This window comes from Gorilla gorilla, chromosome 9, assembly GCF_029281585.2.
Source record: "Gorilla gorilla gorilla isolate KB3781 chromosome 9, NHGRI_mGorGor1-v2.1_pri, whole genome shotgun sequence".
Classification (NCBI taxonomy): Eukaryota; Metazoa; Chordata; class Mammalia; order Primates; family Hominidae; genus Gorilla; species Gorilla gorilla.
In genome coordinates, this window is record NC_073233.2 from 9,500,682 (window position 1) to 9,522,214 (window position 21,533).

General features: G+C 48.9%; 1 protein-coding gene across 9 annotated transcripts in view; it reads right to left on the reverse strand.

Moving 5' to 3' along the window:
- The window catches only part of CARS1 (cysteinyl-tRNA synthetase 1), a 56,492-nt gene that overhangs the window by 15,844 nt on the left and 19,115 nt on the right, over positions 1 to 21,533 (reverse strand). For all 9 annotated transcript variants that reach the window (XM_004050458.5, XM_019036433.4, XM_004050459.5 and 6 more), the window contains 10 exons: positions 21,230 to 21,379; positions 12,498 to 12,638; positions 12,191 to 12,279; positions 9,869 to 9,990; positions 3,413 to 3,525; positions 2,330 to 2,458; positions 1,811 to 1,940; positions 1,601 to 1,704; positions 1,050 to 1,147; positions 300 to 489 (listed from right to left, as the gene is read on the reverse strand). In XM_004050458.5, coding sequence (XP_004050506.3) covers positions 300 to 489; positions 1,050 to 1,147; positions 1,601 to 1,704; positions 1,811 to 1,940; positions 2,330 to 2,458; positions 3,413 to 3,525; positions 9,869 to 9,990; positions 12,191 to 12,279; positions 12,498 to 12,638; positions 21,230 to 21,379 — 1,266 coding nt within the window. The remainder of the gene's footprint in view (positions 1 to 299; positions 490 to 1,049; positions 1,148 to 1,600; positions 1,705 to 1,810; positions 1,941 to 2,329; positions 2,459 to 3,412; positions 3,526 to 9,868; positions 9,991 to 12,190; positions 12,280 to 12,497; positions 12,639 to 21,229; positions 21,380 to 21,533) is intronic.

A 21,533-nucleotide genomic window follows, 5' to 3' on the forward strand; every position in this document is an offset into this window, starting at 1 on the left:
TCTCACTATGTTGTCCAGGCTGGTTTTGAACTCCTGGGCTCAAGTGATACACTCACCTGGCCTCCCACAGTGTTGGATTATAGATGTGAGCCACTATGCTCCGCTTATGGGTGTTATTTCTAACGCGTGAAAAGCACACCAGGAACCAAAGAGGACAGAAGCGTGTCTCCACATCTCAGAGGTGCTGGGCACCAGGCACAGCACTGGGGGGCACCAGAGGCCTCTGTTCTCCCAGTCCTGGGGCCTGGCTCCTGTGTCCACACAGGCTGACGGATACACCTGCCTGGGGCCTGGCTTACCTTCAGCATATGGGTGAGGTACAGGGCGATGTTCTCCAGCAGACCCTGGTTGGGCCTCTTCCTCACGGCTTTCCGGGCTGCCATATAGAGGTTGCACTGACTGACCAAGGCCCGCATCTCTTCCATGACAGTGCGGGTGTCAACGTTGTCACAGAGGGCTTTGTGAATTGCTGTCTTCTTATCATAAAAGCTGAGCAACAAAGAGGAAGGAATGTGAAGTCAGACCTGAAAACACACCATAGAAATTCCCCATGTGGCCAGGCGCAGTGGCTCGCGCCTATAATCCCAGCACTTTGGGAGGCTGAGGTGGGCGGATCACCTGAGGTCGGGAGTTCGAGACCAGCCTGACAAACATGGAGAGACCCCATCTCTACTAAAAATCTGAAATTAGCCGGGTATGGTGGCGCATGCCTGTAACCCCAGCTACTCGGGAGGCTGCGGCAGGAGAATCACTTGAACCCGGAAGGTGGAGGTTGTGGTGAGCCGAGATCACGCCACTGCACTCCAGCCTGGGCAACAAGGGCGAAACTCCATCTCAAAAAGAAAAAACAAAAAAGAAATTCTCCATGCACTTCAACAACCAGAGCAGCTCCCATGAGCGGAGCCGCCTATCCTGAATTAATTCTGCACAAGGTACGACAGTGTCCCCAGCCCTTCCTCGACAGTCCAGGACACATGGTGGCCAAGATGCGAGGCTAGGCATAGAACATGGGCATGCTCAAAAACCCCAAAGAAATGGCACCACCTTACTTCTTATTCAGTTCTGCTTCTTCTTCTCCCCACTTCTCAAACTGACCAGTGATGTCAACAGGAGCGCGAAGGATATCTTTCACATTTAAGAAAAACTCCTGAAGTTAGAAAAATCAGTTTAACAGCATTTAGGCAACTTTTCCATCCTGAAATATCTGGTACAACTTTCTACTGCTGTGACTTTATTTTTGGTAAAAATCTGAAAGACCAGAATTACACAAGTGGTCAGAAAGAAAGGAAAAGATATTTCTTTGACAGAAACATGTTCTTGCTTTAGGTTTACAGATGCTCATTTGGTGGAAAGTACAAGTCAGAAGGACGTGCACTGCAGTGACTAGGAGGACGAGGCCTCTGTCCACTCTGCTGAGCCGTCAGCCATTTCAGGAGTGGCCCCGAGCCTGTTATACCCACTAGCATGGAGGTGCTTCCACCCATGTGCTGGTCTCCATTAGAGACATCGGGAGGCTGCTGCACCTATCACCAGTGCACAAGGTGCCCACTGTGCAGGGGAGGCTGCTCCACCAACCTCCAGGAAGGGGCTGGGGACTCACATTCAAGAACTTCTCATATTGAAGCGCTGACTCCATGGTGTTGCTGGAGTAGTCCAGGGTGTCCTTCCACGAGTGCATGAGGAAGGCCAGTCGCAACTGCCGTGCTGCGGGGGGACACAAGACAGCAACGCCCTTATTCTCCCGAGTGCTACAGCCATTACACATGTATGAGAAGGTGGTTGGGGGTCTGTGGGAGAAGCCAGTGTATACCTGAGTGCTTTTTCAAGGCATCTTTAATGGTGATGAAGTTTTTTAGTGACTTTGACATTTTGCAGCCTGCAATGGTCAGGTGGCCTGTGTGCAGGAAGTACCTGACCCAGCAGTCGTTTTCAAAGTAGGCCTGCGTGGAAAGAGACAAAGGATGTCAACAGTCATGTGTTACTGGGGCCGCCTCCTGCCACCTGCACTGTCTGCTGCCTTGTTGGTGCTGTCCACAGGCAAGAGCTGCATTTTCCAGGTGGTACAGGCGGGGCTTGGAAGGACAGCCCAGGTTAATAAGCCAGCAGGTAACACAACTGGTTCAAATCCAGGCTAGTCTGTTGCCAAAGGCCAGGCTGTCAATGCGGAAACCACACTAAATGATCAAGGTTCAGATTCCACCCACAAGCCCTGATGAAGGTGTCAAGTTCTAGTGAGAGAGGCCCTTCTGAGGCCTGTGCTGACTTTTCCTCCACTGCAGTACGAACACTGTGCTCTTGCACCTGACAAGGGGACCCTGTTTTCACCTACCTCCGACTGCGCCAGCTCATTGTCATGGTGGGGAAACCGGAGGTCGAACCCACCTCCGTGAATGTCCATCGAAGCCCCTAGGAGGGTGCCTGCCATGGCCGAGCACTCGATATGCCAGCCCGGGCGACCCTAGAGAAAGCCAAACACACAGTGACCGACCAGCCTACCCGCTTGTCCAGGCCTTTATCACTTATCACTCCAAGTTGATGGCCCTTACATCCTCTGAACTTTATTGGAACAAGCGCTAAATCCCACACATGAAAAGACTAAGGGAAGGCTGGGCGAGATGGCTCACACCTGTAATCCCAGCACTTTGCGATGCCGAGGCGGACGGATCACCAGGTCAGGAGTTCAAGACCAGCCTGGCCAACATGGTGAAACCCCGTCTCTACTAAAAATACAAAAAAATACAAAAATTAGCTGAGCATGGTGACGTATGCCTGTAATCCCAGCTACTCAGGAGGCTAAGGCAGCAGAATTGCTTGAACCGGGACCAGGAGGCAGAGGTTGCAGTGAGCTGAGATTGCGCCACTGCACTCCAGCCTGGTGACAGAGTGACACTCTGTCAAAAAAAAAAAAAAAAAAGACTAAGGATAGCCTTCTTTGGTAAAGTTCATAAACCGGTCCTATGTGGGCTGAGGTTTAGGTGAAGTTACTGAATTACATCCAGACCTCTGAGCCCTTGACAGCTGCAGATGGTCACGCCCCTTCCTAGGGTACCCTGCAGTCAACAACTCCTGTCACCAGGAAGATCAGAACGCATCCTACACCCTGGGGCCTGGAATACTCAGAGTCACAGAACACAAGAACCAAGAAGCCTCCACGGACGTCTACTCTGATCACGTCTCCACTTACAGACCAGAAAACAGAAATCCCAGGAGGGAAGTGATTTGTCCAGAGACTCAGGGAGTCTCCATGATGTCCAGGTCCCCGGGGCCAGGCAGCCTGTGCTGCACCAGCACCAGGCTCTGGCCCAGTGACAACATCCTTCACACACAGAGCGGCCCTCTGCTGGGGGCCTGAGAGTGTGGCTGACGCCAGTGCCCCTGTCCAAGCCCCACACCTTCTAGGCCACTCGCTCACCTTTCCCCAAGGGCACGGCCAGGACGGTTCTCCGGGCTTAGAGGCCTTCCATAAGGCAAAGTCGTTGGGAGAGCGCTTCTCACTCAGGCGGTCTGCAGAGATGCTCAGGTCACCTGCAAACACGAGGGACACCAGGCAAGGTCACTCAGCAGCACCCACAGACCCACATGTCTCACTTCAAGGCCATCCTCGGTGCCTAATGGGCAGTCCTTCTGACTAACTTCTGTTTATTAACTTGGCTCAAGCATTTCTTCAAGTTAACTATGTATTACCAGATTCTGGTGTTGACCCAGTGTCTAGATTTACAAAACGGTTCCTAATCCCCAAAGTCACCAGCTTATATACCTGGCTGACTTGAGGCCACATCTGGGGTCTCCGTAAGACATTCACCTTCCTGCTGCCTTCTCACAGCATCAGCCCACCAGTGTCTAGGACAAGTGATAAGAACCCTGGGCTAAAGCTAGGAGGTGACATAGTAGTGCAGCCACTGGGGCATGGCTCAGGGATCCTGCCTGGTTCATGCGGGTGGGGTCAATATGTCAAGGGCCCGCACAACTATCTGCTTATGGGTTCTGGGGGATACAAGGATGCAGCTAAGCTGCTGTGTACTACTGCAGGGAACCTGGCGGCAGTGCAGTGGTAAAGGGGACATTTGCTGTTCCTGTGTATTTATAAGGGGAAAAAAGGTGAAGGAAACTAAAGAATCGTCCAGGAAGGCCATAAGAAAAGGGGAGTACTGCTCTTGGCACAAGTTCTATTTCCTGGACAAAGCCAATGATCACCTGGCCAACAAAAACAAGACTGTCTATGCCTTGCCAGAGGGATGAGAAATAACCCCTTGGTGAATTCCATGCATTGACTCGGTGACACTCAGCCACCTGACACTCAGGGTGCAAGACGGTCTGAGTCCCCAGAAAAGGAATGCACCATCACTGCAGATTTCTCTCGACGATACATGCAGGACCAATGGAAAAGATTAGCTGCTGTGAATAAAGAAACCTGTGAGCCAGTCCAAAGGTCACGCAGAGAATCACCCTTTGTTCGATGAATGGGCAGAGCAGACGCCTTCACTCTAGGTGTAAGGTTGCCAGGACCCATGCCAGGTCTTGCCCGGCTGCTGCAGCCTTTCCTGGTCCCTGGTCTAAGGGCTGCCTTAGGTGCTGTCACCCCCTTGTGGAGGAAGAACAGACTCCATCTAGGGTTCTAACTCAGGTGACCCTGAAGAAGCTGCAGTGAGATCTTTCCAGGTAACAAATCCACTTTTCAGGTGCCTAATCAGGCAACAGACCTAAGCTGCCCTGAGAAACAGAGTCCAGAGGAAAAGCACTGCTAAATATATTTTTCTAAACACCAAGTTCATGATTATAAAATACGTACTAAATGTAGAATATTTGGAAGATTAAAAAAAGAAAACTAGGAAAAAAATTGCCATAATCTTTTAACCTAGGAACTACTACTGTTACCATTTTGGTATACTGATTCCCAGATTAAAAAAAGAACAAACAAAAACACAAAAAACCTCTGCAAGCAAAATCCAGATCTATCCACCAACACGGAAGGCCGGTGTCCTGGCTTCCCTCTACCTCCGCACTGTTCTGCCACTGACAATTCCGCAAAAGCACAATGTGATATGGCCCATGACATTCGCTTTTAGATGCTCTTTGATAGAAAATATACATTCACGTTTTCAACTTTTCATTATTATGAACTTACTCATGAAAGTTTATATCTGATTTTTTAAAAATACACTTTGAAAAAATTGATAACAGAGAACACAGGACCCTCCCCACAAACACCCTATCCTTCAGCAAACATCACACTGCAACCGCCCTCATAGGGTTAATGAGAATTCCAAGCCAGGCTATAGGCAGAATGATGAGGCCGGTCACTGGCCAGGTGCAGTGCACGTCCATCCGCTTCCCTGCGGCTCTAACTGAGAATCACACAGCACGCTGACCACCCGCTCCACCACTGTTCCTAGCGATAGAATCTCTAACCCTGGACCTTTTTACCAAGAACTGCTTAAGGTATTTTTTGGATCCTGAATTCCAGCAGGACAGCTGTTGCCAACTGATCTGAAGACCTGCACCAAGGAACTGACTCGTCGCAGAAATGTGGTTTACCTCCCTGTCCCATGACTTCGCCCCTCACTTCCCCAGCAACCGGCAATCCCCATCACCTGTCCAGAGCAATTAAAAACCCCTCCCCAAATCTCAGGGAGGCGGATCTGAGGTTTCCTCCCATCTCCATTTGTCCACCATACAATTACTACACTTTTTCTACGGCAACCCCTGGTATCCCGGTATACTGACTCGCTGTGCGTTGGGCAACAGACCTATTATGGTTACAACACAATGTCTTTCAAGTTTTCCTTCTTGGTTTCATTTCCTGTCTCTCTCCCCAGAGGCAGAGTGAGTGTTTCTAGCTTTGACCCTACAAGCATGTTCATACCAGCACAACAGGGTCCTGTTCTCTCCCACTGGGGGAGCTTCCTCCCTGCACTAGGCCTTCCTGCCACGTGCCTTCCCGAGTGGTCTGCATGGCCCATCTGCCTCTGGTGGGTCATCTTACTTGGCGGAGTGAGGAGCTGTCATCATCTAGGACCACCTGGGCCCCAGCATCACCCCTCCCCTTTTCCTCGACCATTAGAGTCCCCATGGCGAGGAGCACATGACTGCACAGAGCTAAGGCTGCACTCCTTACGACTCCCTGTGGTGGGGGGAGGTTGCGGGGGTGGTCATGTGCCCAGGTCTGATCACTGACTGTGGAGGGGTGGAAATCCATGTCCCTCTTTGGTCCTGCATATTGGCTGTTAGATTCTACTCCTGTTTCCTGGAACTTAAACCAATGCTGAAGTCACTCTGGAAGAAAATGGGCCCAAGAATAAATGGTATTTAAGAAAAAGACCCTAGATGGGGCCAGATAGCAAAATTCATCATAAAGTGGTGAGTCAGTGTGCTCTAGCTGCCTCCAGAACATTCCTTCACCACGTGACCTGAGGGCACTGCTCCACTTACCACTCCCACCTTTCCCATGTGCTGCCAGTTCCCTCCCGGCATCTAAGTGTCAAATGCAGTGCGAGTTGTTCACGGCTTCCTCTAAGGACTTTAAGAAATGCTCTACTATATCCATAGTTACATTCCATTTTTGTCTTGTTATTCAAACATACACACACACACACACACACACACACACACACAGGATCTTGCTGTCAGCCAGGCTGGAGTGCAACGGTGTAATCACAGCTCACTACAGCCTCAACCTCCCTGGCTCAAGCAACCCTCTTACCTCAGCCTTCTGAGTAACCGGGACTACAGGTGCATGCTACCACACTCAGCTAATTTTTAAAATTTTTGTAGAGATGCGGTCTCACTACATTGCCCACGATGGTCTCGAATTCCTGGCCTCAAGCGATCCTCCTGCCTCGGCCTCCCAAAGTGCTGAATTATAGGCATGAGCTATAATTCAGCCCTAATATGTTTTTCAATCTTCTACTTTTATTAATCAAACTTCCTAAGGGTTCTTCTATATTATTTTTTGAGAAGAATCAGCTTTTGGCTTTTACAATTGTTTCTGTTTCTTTAATCTCTGATTTTACTTTATTTCCTCCTATTTCTTTCCACTTCTTCTTGTTCCTTTCCCAGCTTTTTGACTGACTGCTTAGCTCACTTATTTCCTTTTTTTTTGTTTGAGATGGACTCTTGCTCTGTCACCCAGGTTGGAGTGCAGTGGCACGATCTCAGCTCACTGCAACCTCTGCCTCCAGGGTTCAAGCGATTCTTCTGCCTTAGCCTCCCGAGTAGCTGGGACTACAGGCATGCACCACCACACCCGGCTAATTTTTGTATTTTTAGTAGAGATGGGGTTTCACCACATTGGCCAGGCTGGTCTCAAACTCCTGACCTCGTGATCCGCCTGCCTCGGCCTCCCAAAGTGCTGGGATTACAGGCGTGAGCCACTGCACCCGGCACCTCACTTATTTTCCATCTTTGTTTTTTAATAACTACATTTAAAAACATCAATTTCCTCTAATTGGTGCTTTAGGGGCATTCTCCAGATTTGGTGTGTGGCACCTTTGCTGCTGTTCTGCTTAAACACCCCTGATTTCCCACTGTGGTTTTCTTTCCTAGGAGTTATCCAGGAGCATGATTTCAACCCCCCAGACAAGTTTGTACATTTCAGATGTCCGTCCTGTCAGTGTTGGTATCTTTTTTATTTAAAAAAAAATTTTTTTTTAATGTCTTTGAGACAGAGTCTTGCTCTGTTGCCCAGGCTGGAGTGCAATGGCACAATCAGGGCTCACTGCAGCCTTGACTTCTTGAGCTGAAGTGATCCTCCTGCCTCAGCCTCTTAAGTAGCTGGGACTATAGGCACGTGCCACCACACCCAGCTCATTTTTAAATTTTTTGTAGAAAGGGGGTCTCCCTATGTTGCCCAGGTTGGTCTGGAACTCCTGGGCTCAAGCGATCCTCCTGCCTCGGCCTCCCAAAGTGCTGGGATTACAGGTGTGGGTCGCCATGTCTGGCCAAGTGTTGTTATCTAATACAATCGCTCCGTGGTGACAGAATGAGGGCTCCTTGACAGAATGAGGGTTCCTTGAAAACGGTTCTTTGAGATTTGTGGAAATCTTTCTGTGGCCTGGCATATGTTTCTGTGTTCTTGGAAGGAAAGGATGTTCTTTAATTCCTGAGTGCAAAGTTCCCAGCTCTCAAACCAAGCCTGTTAACTATATTTCAAACCTTTCATATCCGTATTAATTCTTGGCCTACTTGATCTGTCAACTCCTGGGAAGTGCATGAAACATGGGCATGTCCACTCTGGTTCCAGGGTTGTGGAGGCTTCTGGTCCAGAGGCCCAGGCTGCATCCTCTCAGAGCTGAGGCGCTTCATCGTCACAAACCCGCCCCTCTACGCCCACAAACCTGGAGCCTGAAATGCCATGGGTCTGATATTTATGTGTCAACCTGGCTATCTCTATCTTTTTTCAGTCTGTGTTGCCTGGTTTTATTTTATTATATATATTTTTTGAGACAGAGTCTCATTCTGTCACCCAGGCTGGAGTGCAGTGGCACAATCTTGGCTCACTATAACCTCTGCCTCCTGGGTTCAAGTGATTCTCATGTCTCAGCCTCCTGAGTAGCTGGGATTACAGGTATGCACCACCACACCTGGCTAATTTGTGTATTTTTAGTAGAGATGGGGTTTCGCCATGTTGGCCAGGCTGGTCTCAAACTCCCAACCTCAGGTGATCCACCCACCTCAGCCTCTAAAAGTGCTGGGATTATAGGCGTGAGCCACCGCACCTTTATTTTAGGTTCTGACATTTCTTTAGAATAGAGCCTAAAATTAGATAAAAGTATGAACATTTTTATGGACAAACTGTCTTCCAAAAACACTAGGACAGGCGGGGTGGGGGTGCAGAATGTGCCCTGGCACATTGCGGGAATCCCCACTCTGCAGGGAGGCTTCCAACCTTGCCTCTTGTGGATGTGTCCCCAGATTCACTTAAGGGATAAACATGAAGAAAACACCAACGAAAGGGTTCCCAATATAATTCTGCCTGGTCTAGAAAAAGTCTGATATCTGTGTTTGAAGCATCTGGATCCAGATGGGCGCACAGGCTGTTGTCAAATATGCGTCACTCGGCACACATCCCAGCACCCCACAATCCCCCTAAACCTCACATGCTCAGCCAGCAAACACCAGCCCTGTGAATCCAGGCCCCAGGGGCCACTATGTTTCTCAAGACAGCACTGCGTTTACTGTCTTTTGTTTCTTAAAAAATAACACACCATAAAAATATGACATCTTGTCTTTTACAGCAACATGGATGGAACTGGAAGACATTCTGTTAAGTGAAATAAACCAGGCAGAGAAAGACAAATATCACATGTCCTCTCTCTTATGTGGGAGCTAAAAAACGGTGGACCTCAAGGAGGTGCAGCATAGAACAGTGGTCACCAGAAGCTGAGAAGGGTCAGGTCAGGGGGAGTGAGTGGAGAGAGGTTGGTTTCTAGGCACAAACACACAGACAGAAAGAATAGGTTCTTGTGGTCACTAGCACAGTAGGGCGACTATAGTTACCAAAACATTTGTTGTATATTTCAACATAGCCAGAAGATCTGGAACATTCCCAATGCAAAGAAAAGATAAATGTCTAAGGTGACGAGCATCCTAATTACCCCGATCATCACACACTGTGTGCATGTATTAAGACATCACATGTTCCCCATAAATTGCATAGTTATTATATATCAATTAAAAAAACACATTTCATGGTCTTAGAGCTGCATAATGGTGAGCGTAGAAAACTCCTAAAATTCCTTCAGGTGAAAAAGCACTGTTCCCAAGAGTCTGAGGGGTGGGCTCAGCGCAGCCTCCATGGCCTACAGAGTCAACACAACCCAGGCTGGGCCAGGAGGGAGAGCCCACATGCTCTCAGGCATGCCCTCCTCACCTTCCCCTTCTTGAAGGGCTTTCTGATCTCCAACGGCCTCAGGCACCAGCTTCCCATAGGAGTGCTTCTCGCTAGAAGCAAACTTCGCTGTATCAAAGTAGACAGACCCATTGGAGACATAGCTGGAAAACAAAAAAGGAATTGGGTGGGGTGCATCTAACAGACGCGAAAGTGTTTCAGCAGGATGACACTAACAAAATAAAGCAGGGCTATAAAAGTGCGAAATCTGTGGCCTATCTACTCTCTGTGGTGGCCACTGAAAACCGTATCAGCTGTTTGGACTGAGTGGGACACCAGGGCCCATCCCGCTGCGGAGGCAGCCTGCCTGCCCTGGGCAGCTCGTCCCTCTGCCTGGCGTCCTGTGACCCATGCAGCTCCCACCCTGCCTTGCTCAGGGCTGCTGCCGTCCTCATTCTTGTGTGGCCTCACCTCTCCCTGAATGTCCACACTCTACCCATTAGCTTAGCTGAGGCTCTTGGCCTCCACGAAGCACTCTAGATTACTCCAGTCTGGAATGACCTGTCCTCTCTGAGCTTCGGCTTGCCCATGCCTCTCTGCTTGGCACAGGCTCTCATGCTGCCCCACAGCAGTTTGTGTGAAGTGGGGAGAGAAGCAGCGCTACTGCTTAAGAGTCTGCCCCGTTCCTGGCACTGTCACAACCTCTTGTTTCTCTTTCCTCCAGCCTGTGTGGTTCCTGTGGGAGGGAAGCAATCTGAGGCTGGACACAGTGGGTCTCTGGGAGCAGGGGCACGGTACAGTGCTGAGCACTACTGTGGGCGGCAAGCCACCCAGGTGCCGAGGCAAGAGACCGAGGACACGAGCTGTTCCAGTATAATAAAATATAAAATAAGAATAGTTATACCAGATATAGATCTTAGATATGATCATATATGAATATCATTAATCATTAGTTTGTAGCAATTACTCTTTATTCCAATATTATAATAATCCTCGCTCTATAATCATAATCTAGGAAAAACCAGGCCATACACAGATAGGAGCTGAGGGGACATAGTGAGGAGTGACCAGAAGACAAGAGTGCGAGCCTTCTGTTATGCCCAGACAGGGCCACCAGAAGGGCTCCTTGGTCTAGCGGTGATGCCAGCGTCTGGGAAGATGCCCGTTGCCAAGCGGACCGTGGTCTAGCGGTAGTGTAAGTGTCAAGGAAAAACACCCGCTACTTAGCAGACCAGGAAAGGGAGTCTCCCTTGCCCCGGTGGAGTTTGGAGAAGACTCTGCTCCTCCACCTCTTGTGGAGGGCCTGACATGAGTCAGGCTCGCCCGCAGTTATCCGGAGGCCTAACCGTCTCCCTGTGATGCTGTGCCTCAGCGGTCACACTCCTAGTCCTCCTTCATGTTCCATCCTGTACACCTGGCTCTGCCTTTTAGATAGCAGTAGTAAATTAGTGAAAGTGCTAAAAGTCTCTGAAATGCAGAAATAATGGTGTAAGCTGTCTCTCTCTGTCTCCTCTCTCTCTCTGCCTCGGCTGCCAGGCAGGGAAGGGCCCCCTGTCCAGTGGACACGTGACCCACGTGGCCTTACCTATCATTGGAGATGGCTCACTCTCCTTATCCTGCCCCTTTGTCTTGTATCCAGTAAATATCAGTGCAGCCTGGCATTCGGGGCCACTACCGGTCTCCGCATCTTGGTGGTAGTGGTCCCCTGGGCCCAGGTGTCTTCTCTTTTATCTCTTTGTCTTGTGTCTTTATTTCTACAATCTCTCGTCTCCGCACATGGGGAGAAAAACCCACCGACCCTGTGGGGCTGGTCCCCACACACTACAGACAGATAACCGGGTTCCTGTCTGCATTCCCATTTGTTGGCCATTTCTGAAAATGCTTACTTTGGAGATTGAGACAATACGGGCCAGGGAAGTGTATGATGGATTTGCCAACAAAAAGTCACTAAAATCATAGCCAAGCGATAGATGCTGATGAAATGCAACTTCCTTCGGGATACGACACCAGGACTAGCACTCTCAAAATGTCCATGCAATGGCACTGATGTCTGTGAAGGCCCAGCAGTATTCGCACTCACCATTGTGCAGCTCTGGGGCCCCATGACCGATGGTTTTGGCTGCCGAGCTTCCAGCAGATTCTGGGTTAGGTTCTCACCATGGCCCCCAGGACAGTGCAGACCCATGCTCCTCAGCCCCTGGGTGGGGCCCAGAGTTGTAGGAGGAAGTCTGCTGGGGACTTCTAGCTACGCAGCCCCAGAACACCTGCTCCTCTGCTTCCCAAACTCAGACTCAGAGCTGGGGAGCTCCTCCCTGTGCCATGTTCTGCAGCCCTTCCCTCCCTAGGGAGGGCCCTTGTGCTTACCCGTAACCGTTGTCCACAATCTTCTGGACAAAGTTCACGATTTCTGGCACATACTCACTAACCCGGGTTAAGACATCTGGAGGGAGAACCTGTGCAAGACATGAGAAAGTCCTGGGATTTTCCCTTCTGAAAACCACGCGCTCCATAAAAATGTTCCCAATTCATAAAACGAAAAGCCCATTATGCCCCTCAACTCAAGTTCAATGTTGACTTGGCCGCTTAATTGAGCTGGCCTTGCCAAAACAGGAATTTAGGAATCAGGGCCCTTAGCGCAAGAGAGCCAGCACAAGACAATCGTGACACTTACATTCAGAGCTTCCATGTCTCTGTGGAAGTCCCCCTCCCAGAACTTGGGCAGCTTGGAGAAGATGGAATTGTCAGTGACATCACAGCCAAGTGTAGAATCCAGCCAGTCAGAGAGCAAATCCTTGGCTTCTTCCAGCAACACCTGAAGAGAAAGAAACAAAAATCCAGGAGCGGGCCACACACTTCACATGAGAACATCTCGTGCAGCTGGTGTGAGCCCATCAGTGCCCTGAATTCAAAGGTGCTGGCCTTGACCTGTGAAGAGCCACCATCTCCTAGGGAGACTGTGATGCTTACACAGCTGGCTCGGCAGGGACAAATACAAGACTCTACAAATGGGCAGGTCTCACATGAACTCAGAGGAGCAAAGCCGAGGGGACCGTGGGTGCAGAGGCAAAAAGAGGTGGGAGGGCCGAGGTGGGCCTGGTGAGCATGTGCAGCCTACCTGGGCCGTGCAGGGCAGGGTTATGGGCAGAGGCTGGGCAGGAGCACACAGTGTGTCACCTACAGCACAACCCCTTGGTGCATTCAGCAAAAGATTCATGACGGAGACAGCCAGAGGTTAGGAGAGATAGGCAGGGCACTGGTCCCAGAGGTCTCAAAAGCCCCATCTCCCTGACGCCATTGACTGAAGATGCCATCCCCACTTGACACACCATGGAATGGGAGTAAAAACCACCAATCCCAGCAAAACATGGCACCTGTGTGACCCAGGTCCTGACCACACACACTCTAGGCATGAGACACGCCCCAACTGCACTCATGTCAGAAAAGAGAAATGTCTACCCTCCGCCATCTTGGAGGGACCTAGAGTTCTCAATGCACTGACGTGGACCTAGGACAGGGCGTGGCACCAAGCAGATGGTCTGTGGCCTACTACGGGAACAGGAGGCAAAGAACCAAGGCTGGAGAGAAAAAGTGTAGGAAAATGGCCTGGCAGACAGCGAGGACACAGGGTGGACAAAGCCACAACACAGACAGAGAAGGGGCACAGGGCCCACGTGGGCCAGGTTCCTGATGCAATCCCTGCCTACAGCTCCTGAATCAAACAGATGTGTTAAACGTATTGCAGGCCTGCAAGTGGCAAGGCACGTCTGCAGGAAGGAGCACACCCTCCCCGCCGCGGCAGGGCATCCAGTAGGCAGACAAGCACCAAAAGCAGGGTGTGCGCTCTGGGGAGCAAAGGCTGCCAAGTCTGCTGCCCGAAAAGCAAACACTGGGCCTGCCCCAAGTACAGGGAAACGCGCATCCTGGCCCTCAGGATCACCAAGGTCACGATCCAGCAAGAACTGACATCCTAATCGAGGTCACCGAACACCCAAGAACATGAGCAACTGTGAATGGGAGTCAGCAGAAACGACAAACAGATGGATGCTTCAGATGGAAGAGTTATCAGATACATAATAAAATCCAGTAAATATTACAGGCTTAAAGACATAAGGACGGACTCCCAAATGACACGCAATAGCAAGCAGGGACAGGCCAGCAAACCGGCCCAGCTGGATCTGAAAATAGAAGCAAACGGAACCTGCAGAGATGAAATCCATTAACAGGCGAAACAGTCTTACCCATCCTACTGAGTGACTGTGTTTCACTCCCTGTCTGAAGGAGAATGAGTGACTGTTTCACTCCCTGTCTGAAGGAGAATGAGTGACTGTTTCACTTCCTGTCTGAAGGAGAATTTGTGAACAGGAAGACAGAACTGAAGAAGTCATCCAAAATGGAACAGAGACAAGAAGGAAAATTTTATGAAAGACAGGTTAGGAGACACGGAGAAGGATGAGATGAAATGATGAGACTCACATCTAATTGGCATCCCAGAGGAGAGGAGAGAGGGAATCGAGTAAAGGTCATTCTTGAAGACACATCTGAGAATTTCTCAAAACCCATGCAACAATCCAGCCCCGTGAAGCACACAAAATATCCAATAGGGTAAGTAAAAACAAATCTCTTACAATGTCTTAGTGAAATAGCAGAAAACTGAAAAGAGAGAATACTTTTATAATGTGCCTGATAGAAAAGACATATTTACCGATCAAAGAAAAGTAATTTGAAGGGCAGCCGATGTTTTCAACAACAGCCAACAATGGAAGCCAGAAGACGGCAACCACCTTGAACAAACAGGGAAATATACACACTTCAAGATAGACAAAAGCTGCTTCCCACCAATACTTCTAAGATAATGTTTCCAAAACTTGCCTGATGATAGGACTGGAATACTCAATGTTGCTGGTCAAGCATACAGATCAACAATCAAAATGCATAAATACAAAATGATAAGAGACTTCTGCTTTCCAGTTTCATATAAGTCAGGAGCTTGGAAGTTGCCACTCTACCTAACAACAGGTAAAAAGCTGAATAAACTGAAAAACCAACTCTTCTTAGATCCATAAGAGAAGTAAGGTCATAGGGCAAACCACTGCCCCCCAAACTGGAGAGACCAACAGGAGAAGACAGACAATCACAACTTACCAGAGCAGAGACTCATAAGCTGAAAATTCTGTGGGAACCAGTGTTGCAGGAGGAAAACCAGGACTGTAACTCAGAGATTGCTGTAGGCTTGGTGTAGGCAAGTCAGACAGTTGAAAACCCCAGGGGCCCAGTCATAGGGGACCCCATGCTTTTGTGAGTTTTACCTCTAGGAACCTGACCAGGCCTCACAGTGAATATTGGAGAAAAATCCCCTTGTGTTTCCAATAGCAAGAAGGGAAAGGAAGCATTCCAAAATATACCAGTGCACTTTGTTCTTTTCTTTCTTTCTTTCTTTCTTTTGAGATGGAGTCTAGCTCTGTCACCAGGCTGGAGTGCAGTAGTGCAATCTCAGCTCACTGCAACCTCCGCCTCCCGGGTTCAAGCAATTCTCCTGCCTCAGCCTCCCGAGTAGAAGGGATTACAGGCACGTGACGCCATGCCCAGCTAATGTTTGCATTGTCAGTAGAGACGGGGTTTCACCATGTTGCCCGGGATGGTCTCAATCTCCTGACCTCATGATCTGCCCATCTTGGCCTCCCAAACTGCTGGGAGTTCAGGCGTGAGCCACCGCGCCCGGCCAATAACTGGTAGGTCAGAAGTATAGGTAACAAACTACTACTTTCAATTGGCATCCGAACTGGGGACAGTCTTATGGGACTGAGCCCTTCAACCTGTCAGATCTGACGCTGCCTCCTGGCAGACTGTGTTGGAAATGAATTAAATTTTAGGACTCCCAGCTGATGCCTGCTAGAGAACTGACTGGTTGTCGGGGCAGAGGTGGGCTGGGTGAGGAAGAAATCCCTATACATTTTGGTGATCAGAGGTGAAGTATTCTGCTTAAAAATTTTTTCCGATCTAAAATGGCTGCAACACTGTAGGATTCCAAGTATGTGACATTCTGGGAAAGGCAAAACTACGGAGACAGTAAAAAGACTAGCTGCTGTCAGGAGTTGGGGTGGGGAGGAAGGGATAATAGCTGGAGCATAGAGGATGTTCAGGGCAGTGAAACTATTCTGTGTGATACCGTAATGGTGGATACGAGATAGTATTTGTCCAAACCCATAGGATGTACAATCCTGAGAGTGAACCCTAAAGTAAACCACGGACTCAGGGTAATGACGCTCAGTGCAGGTTCGCTGACTGTAAGAAACGTACCCCCTGGTGGGTGCGGATGCTGGGGGAGGTGACAGTGAGGTGGGTAGGGGGTATATACAGCCTCTCAATTCTGATGTGAACCAGAATCTCCTCTAAAAAAAAGAACTTTTTTTTTTTCTAAGAAGTGAAAAAATAAGGAGAAACAGACAAATTCACCATCAGAGGGGGAGTTTTGTTTTGGTTCTTGTTTTTGTTTTTTTAAGAAACTGTATGAATAGGCTAAGCCAACAGGAAGAATTAGCAAAGACACACAAAATATTAACCACACGGCCAACAGGTATAGCTAAGTAGATGGCATGTGGAACTGTGCACTAGGGGATTAGACGGAATCTTCTCAAGCACAAGAGAACATTCAGAAACCAGCACACACAGGGGCCACAACACAAGTCTCTGTTCACAGATCCAGCTTGGGACAGACCATACTCTCCAACCACTGGGTAATTAAGTTATAAGTGAATAATAATAAGTTAATATGAAAAAGTACCATCCAATTTAAATTTGGAAATTTAAAACTTCTAGGTAATTCTAGATAATTAACTTTTAGATAATTACTTCTAGATAATTCCTGGGCTAAAAAATCCAAAATGGAAATTAGAAATTGTTTACAAGTAAATGATGTCAAATTTTGCAGCAAAAACAGTCAGAGGAAAATGTATAGCCTTAAATTCTTAAATCAGAAAATAAGCTAAACTGCTAAGTGAGACAAAGAAAAACAGAATAAATCCAAAGTAAAAAGAAGAAAAGAAGGAATAAAGAATGGACAAAAACTGATAAAACAAAAAGACTAGAGAGGATCAACACAGCCAAACTGGATCTGAGATGGTTCTTAGATACAACATGTAAAATCCCAACAGTGTCTTACATGGAACTTGACAAGCTGAGGCTTCAAAACACACCTAACGACAAAACCAAGATGGGGCCTCTTACCAATCAGATACCTGTGAGAGACAGCATGATACTCCTGCAGGACTGGGCAATGTTTATAAATTTTTTAAATTTTAAATTCTTAAACTTTTTGTAGAGATCGAGTCTCGCTATGTTGTCCTGGCTGATCTCAAACTCCTGGGCTCAAGGGATCCTCTTGCCTTGGCCTCCCAGGGTGCTATGATTACAGGCACGAGCCACTGCACCTGGTCTGGGCTGGACAATTTGACCAACAGAACAGAATTAAGAGACACAAACACATGGAGACCCAACATGTAACAGAGATGAATTCATGTCTTAGTCTGTTTTCTGTTTTTCTGTTTGTTTGTTCTTTTTTTTTGTTTTCTGTTTTTTGTTTTGTTTTGTTTTGTTTTGAGACAGTCTCACTCTGTTTCCCAGGCTGGAATGCAGTGGCGTGATCTCGGCTCACTGCAACCTCCGCCTCCTGGTTTCAAGCTATTCTCCTGCCTCAGCCTCCAGAGTAGCTGGGATTACAGACGCGCACCACCACATTTGGCTAATTTTTGTATTTTTAGTAGCGACGGGGTTTTGCCATGTTGGCCAGGCTGGTCTCAAACCCCTGACCTCAGGTGATCCGCCCGCCTCAGCCTCCCAAAGTGCTAGGATTACAGGTGTGACCCACTGCGCCTGGCCGGGAATGGGTAAAATTTTTTTTCTTTTTGAGATGGAGTCTTGCTTCGTCGCCAGGCTGCAGTGCAACGGCACGATCTCGGCTCACTGCAACCTCTGACTCCCTGGTTCAAGGGATTCTCCCACCTCAGCCTCCCAAGTAGCTGGGATTACAGGCACACGCCACAACACCCAGCTAATTTTTTTTCTTTTTATTTTTAGTAGAGACGGGGTTTCACCATGTTGGCCAGGATGGTCTCGATCTCCTGACCTCGTGATCTGCCCACCTCAGCCTCCCAAAGTGCTGGGATTACAGGCATGAGCCACGATGCCCTGCCTGGGAATGGGTAATTTTTAAATAAAATTTATTTCTTACAATTCTGTAGGCTGGAAAGTTCAAGGTCAAGGGGCCACATCTGTTCTGGGCCTTCTTGCTGGTGGGGACTTTTTGCAGAGTCCCAAGGTGGCGCAGAGCATCACATGGCCAGGGGGCTCATGAGAGCCAAACTGGCTTCTGTAACAGCCCCGCTCTCATGATAACTACCCCACTTCTGTGATAACCCATTAATCCATTAACCCATTCATGAGGGCAGAGCTCTCATGACTCGATCACCTCTAAAAGGCCTTACCTCTTAATACTGTTACACTAGGGATTAAGTTTCAACACGAGTTTTGGAGGGGACAAACATTCAAATCATAGTAATTAGTATCAGAAGACATAAGAATGATACAAAACAGTAAGAAAAGGACCAATAACCTCATGGGAAAGGGGGAGAGATGGGGGCACAGAATCACAGCTGGAAGCAAGCACGTGACAAGATGCTCAGTCTCAGGAGAGGTTGGAAAAAGGGACATTCAAACCACAGCAATCAGCACTTCACATTCATTGACTGATGAAAGGGAAGAATCCAACAATACAAATGCAGGTGTATGTGCAAATACACAGCACACCCAAAATGTGGTAGAAGAAGAAGAAATTTGCATAGACATTTCTTTCTTTTTTTTTTTTAAGAGTCTGGGTCTCACTCTGCTGCCCAGGCTGGAGTGCAGTGGTGTGTTCATGGCTCACTGCAGCCTCAAACTCCTGGGCTCAGATGATTGTCTCACCTCAGCCTCCCCAGCAGCTGGAACCACAGGCTTGCGCCACCATGCTTGGCTAATTTTTAAAAGTTTTGTAGAAATAGAGTCTCACTATGTTGCCTAGGCTGGTCTGGAGCTCCTAGGCTCAAGTGATCTTCTTGCCCCGGCTTCCCAAAGTGCTGGGATTACAAGTGTGAGCCACTGTGCCTGGCCGTATAGACATTTCTGATATGGCTACTATGAAGATAAAAGTGAGCCTAGAAGGTCTGTGTCTGCCACCTGAGAAAGGCCTGCCTACAGAGCTGGCCATTAGCTGGCATCCAGGAGCTGAAATGTCCCCTGTGCTAAGAGGCCGGGAAACCCAGCTCTGTGGCAGCAGCCCCCAGTGGGCTGTTGAACAAACACTGTGGCTTACGCAGGTGGAACACCAGCTTTCCTCCTGGGGAGTCAGGAATTGTGGCACGTGCCAGGCAGAGGGTGCCTATGTGATGGGCTTCCCTAGGGAGGGACATTTCACACATGTGGCTGCATTTTCTCCTGGTGGGGGAGAGTGTGCTTTGTCCCCTCATGGGAGGGAGGGAGGAAGCTTCAGCAGCCTGCCCATGGATGATTGAAGACTCCGCCTGAGCTTCTGCTCCTCGCTGTGTCACTGTTACAAACCTTAGACGAGATGATAACTTGATGCCGAGTCTCATGAGTCCTTCTAGGACCCCAGAATGTGTAGGCAGTGTTGGGAACCCCCGACAGTCACTCACATATATCCTACACAACCCAGCGATTCCACTTGCAGGTATATGGCCTAAAGAAACTTGCAAATGTCCACCTAGAGACAACACAAAACAACTCACAGTTCAGGAAAAGACACTCCACATCACTAGCCATTAAGGAAATGCAAACCAAAACCACAGTATACCACCTCACACCTACTGGGATGAAAAAAATGAAGAATAACAAGCTTTGGCAAGGATGTGGAGAAAACAGAACCCCAGTGCACTATCGGTGGGAATGTGTAATAGTGCAGCCACTGCAGAAACAATATGGTGGTTACGCAGAATATCAAAAATAGAATCATCACATGACCCAGCAATTCCACTTCTGGGTATATCCCCAAAAGAAGTGAAAGCAGGAACCCAAACAGATATTTGTACACCCAGGTTTATAGCAGCATTACTCGCATCGCCAAAAGGTGGAAACAACCCACGTGTCCACAGGCAGGTGAAAGCATGAGCAAAACGTGGCCCATCTATATACAACAGAGTATCATTCAGCCATAGGAAGGAAGCAGAGTCTGACACGCACTACAGCATGGGTCAACCACGGGGACACTATACTGGGCAAAATAAACCAGACACAAAAAGACCCTGTCTCTACAAAAGAAAAGGTTTTAAAAATGGCTAAGATGATAAATTTCTTATGATGTGTGTTTTACCACAATTAAAAAAAAAAAGAATATTAGTGGAACAACTAGGAAAAAAATTATAGCAGCATTGTTGGTAAGAAGGAAACCTAACTGCCCGTCCCAGGAGAATAGACAAACAGCTCGGCCCCCAGGCAGGCACTGAGGCAGTGACGGCGACCACATGTGGGTCGTCCCAGAAGCACAGCTTGGGTGAAAGCACACTGACTACACACAAGTGGCGCGTTTCCATGAAGTTTGGAAACAGGCGCAACGAAGCGATCTGCTGAGTCAGGACACAGAAGAGACCAAACTAGAAAGAAACATGCTGGCGAAGGGCAGACACAGACTCCCTGCCCCGTCACTGAGGTGGGGCCAGGGCAGTGGTGAGGGAAGGCAGGGCTGCGGCCTCAGTGGGGCCTCTTTTTCTACACACAGCTGCAGCCGTCTCTTCTCTTTTCCATCGAGTTCTTAAAGGGTGACCAGCAGGCGGCGCTGGCACAAAGGAGAAGGGCTTCCTGACTGTGTCCAGGGTGCCAGCCACAGGGAAAGGCCTTAGGAAGAGGGCAGGGTCCCCTCTGCACCCAGGTCTCTGCCCTGTGTCTGAAGGAGATCTTGGCAGGGGCAGGAGAGCTGGTCAACGTGAAGGCCCCAAGCTCAGTAGGTACCCACAGGCCTCGATGCTCAATTCAATGTTAATCCCTGCTCCTCCTTCTCCAGCTGGTGTGGGGAGAGTCCACTGGAGAATCTTGGAACACTTCGACAGAAGGCTGCCTCCCCACGTTCCAAGTGCACCTCCTGCCTATCTGATGGAAGTGGTGGGGGGGTGTGGATCCTGAGTCTCCTTCCAGTGGCACAGGCTCTGCACCCAGGAAATGGGGCAAAGCGGTGTGCGAGGGGAGGGGCACTGACTCAGCCACCACAGAACAGGGCCACCTGCCACAGTGGAGCTACTGGAGACACAGAGTGTCTTCCACTAAGACAATCTGTGGAATCAATCCGTGCACACAGATCAGTCTATGCACGGCCCGACATCTGACCCGAAAGGGCTGGCTGGGAGACGTGTGAAGCCTCACCTCCACACAGCTGTTGACTTCCTCTCCCGTGAGTCTGGACTGCACAGCTTTCTCAAGTGGTTCTGTGGCAAGCTGCACTGCGTGCTGAATCCGTTCGAGCATCTGCTTTTTATCGGGATCCGTGGTCTCATTTAATTTTACTGAAAATGGCTGCAACCATAAAGAGATGTCAAACCTATTAGATACTGCTCAGCAAAACCCCAAGTTCATAAAGGTGATTCCAGGTAGAAAACACAACAGTTTTTCCCATGGCCCCATAGAGACAGAGAAGTTTGCACCCCAAGTGGCCGGGCAGTAAGTAACT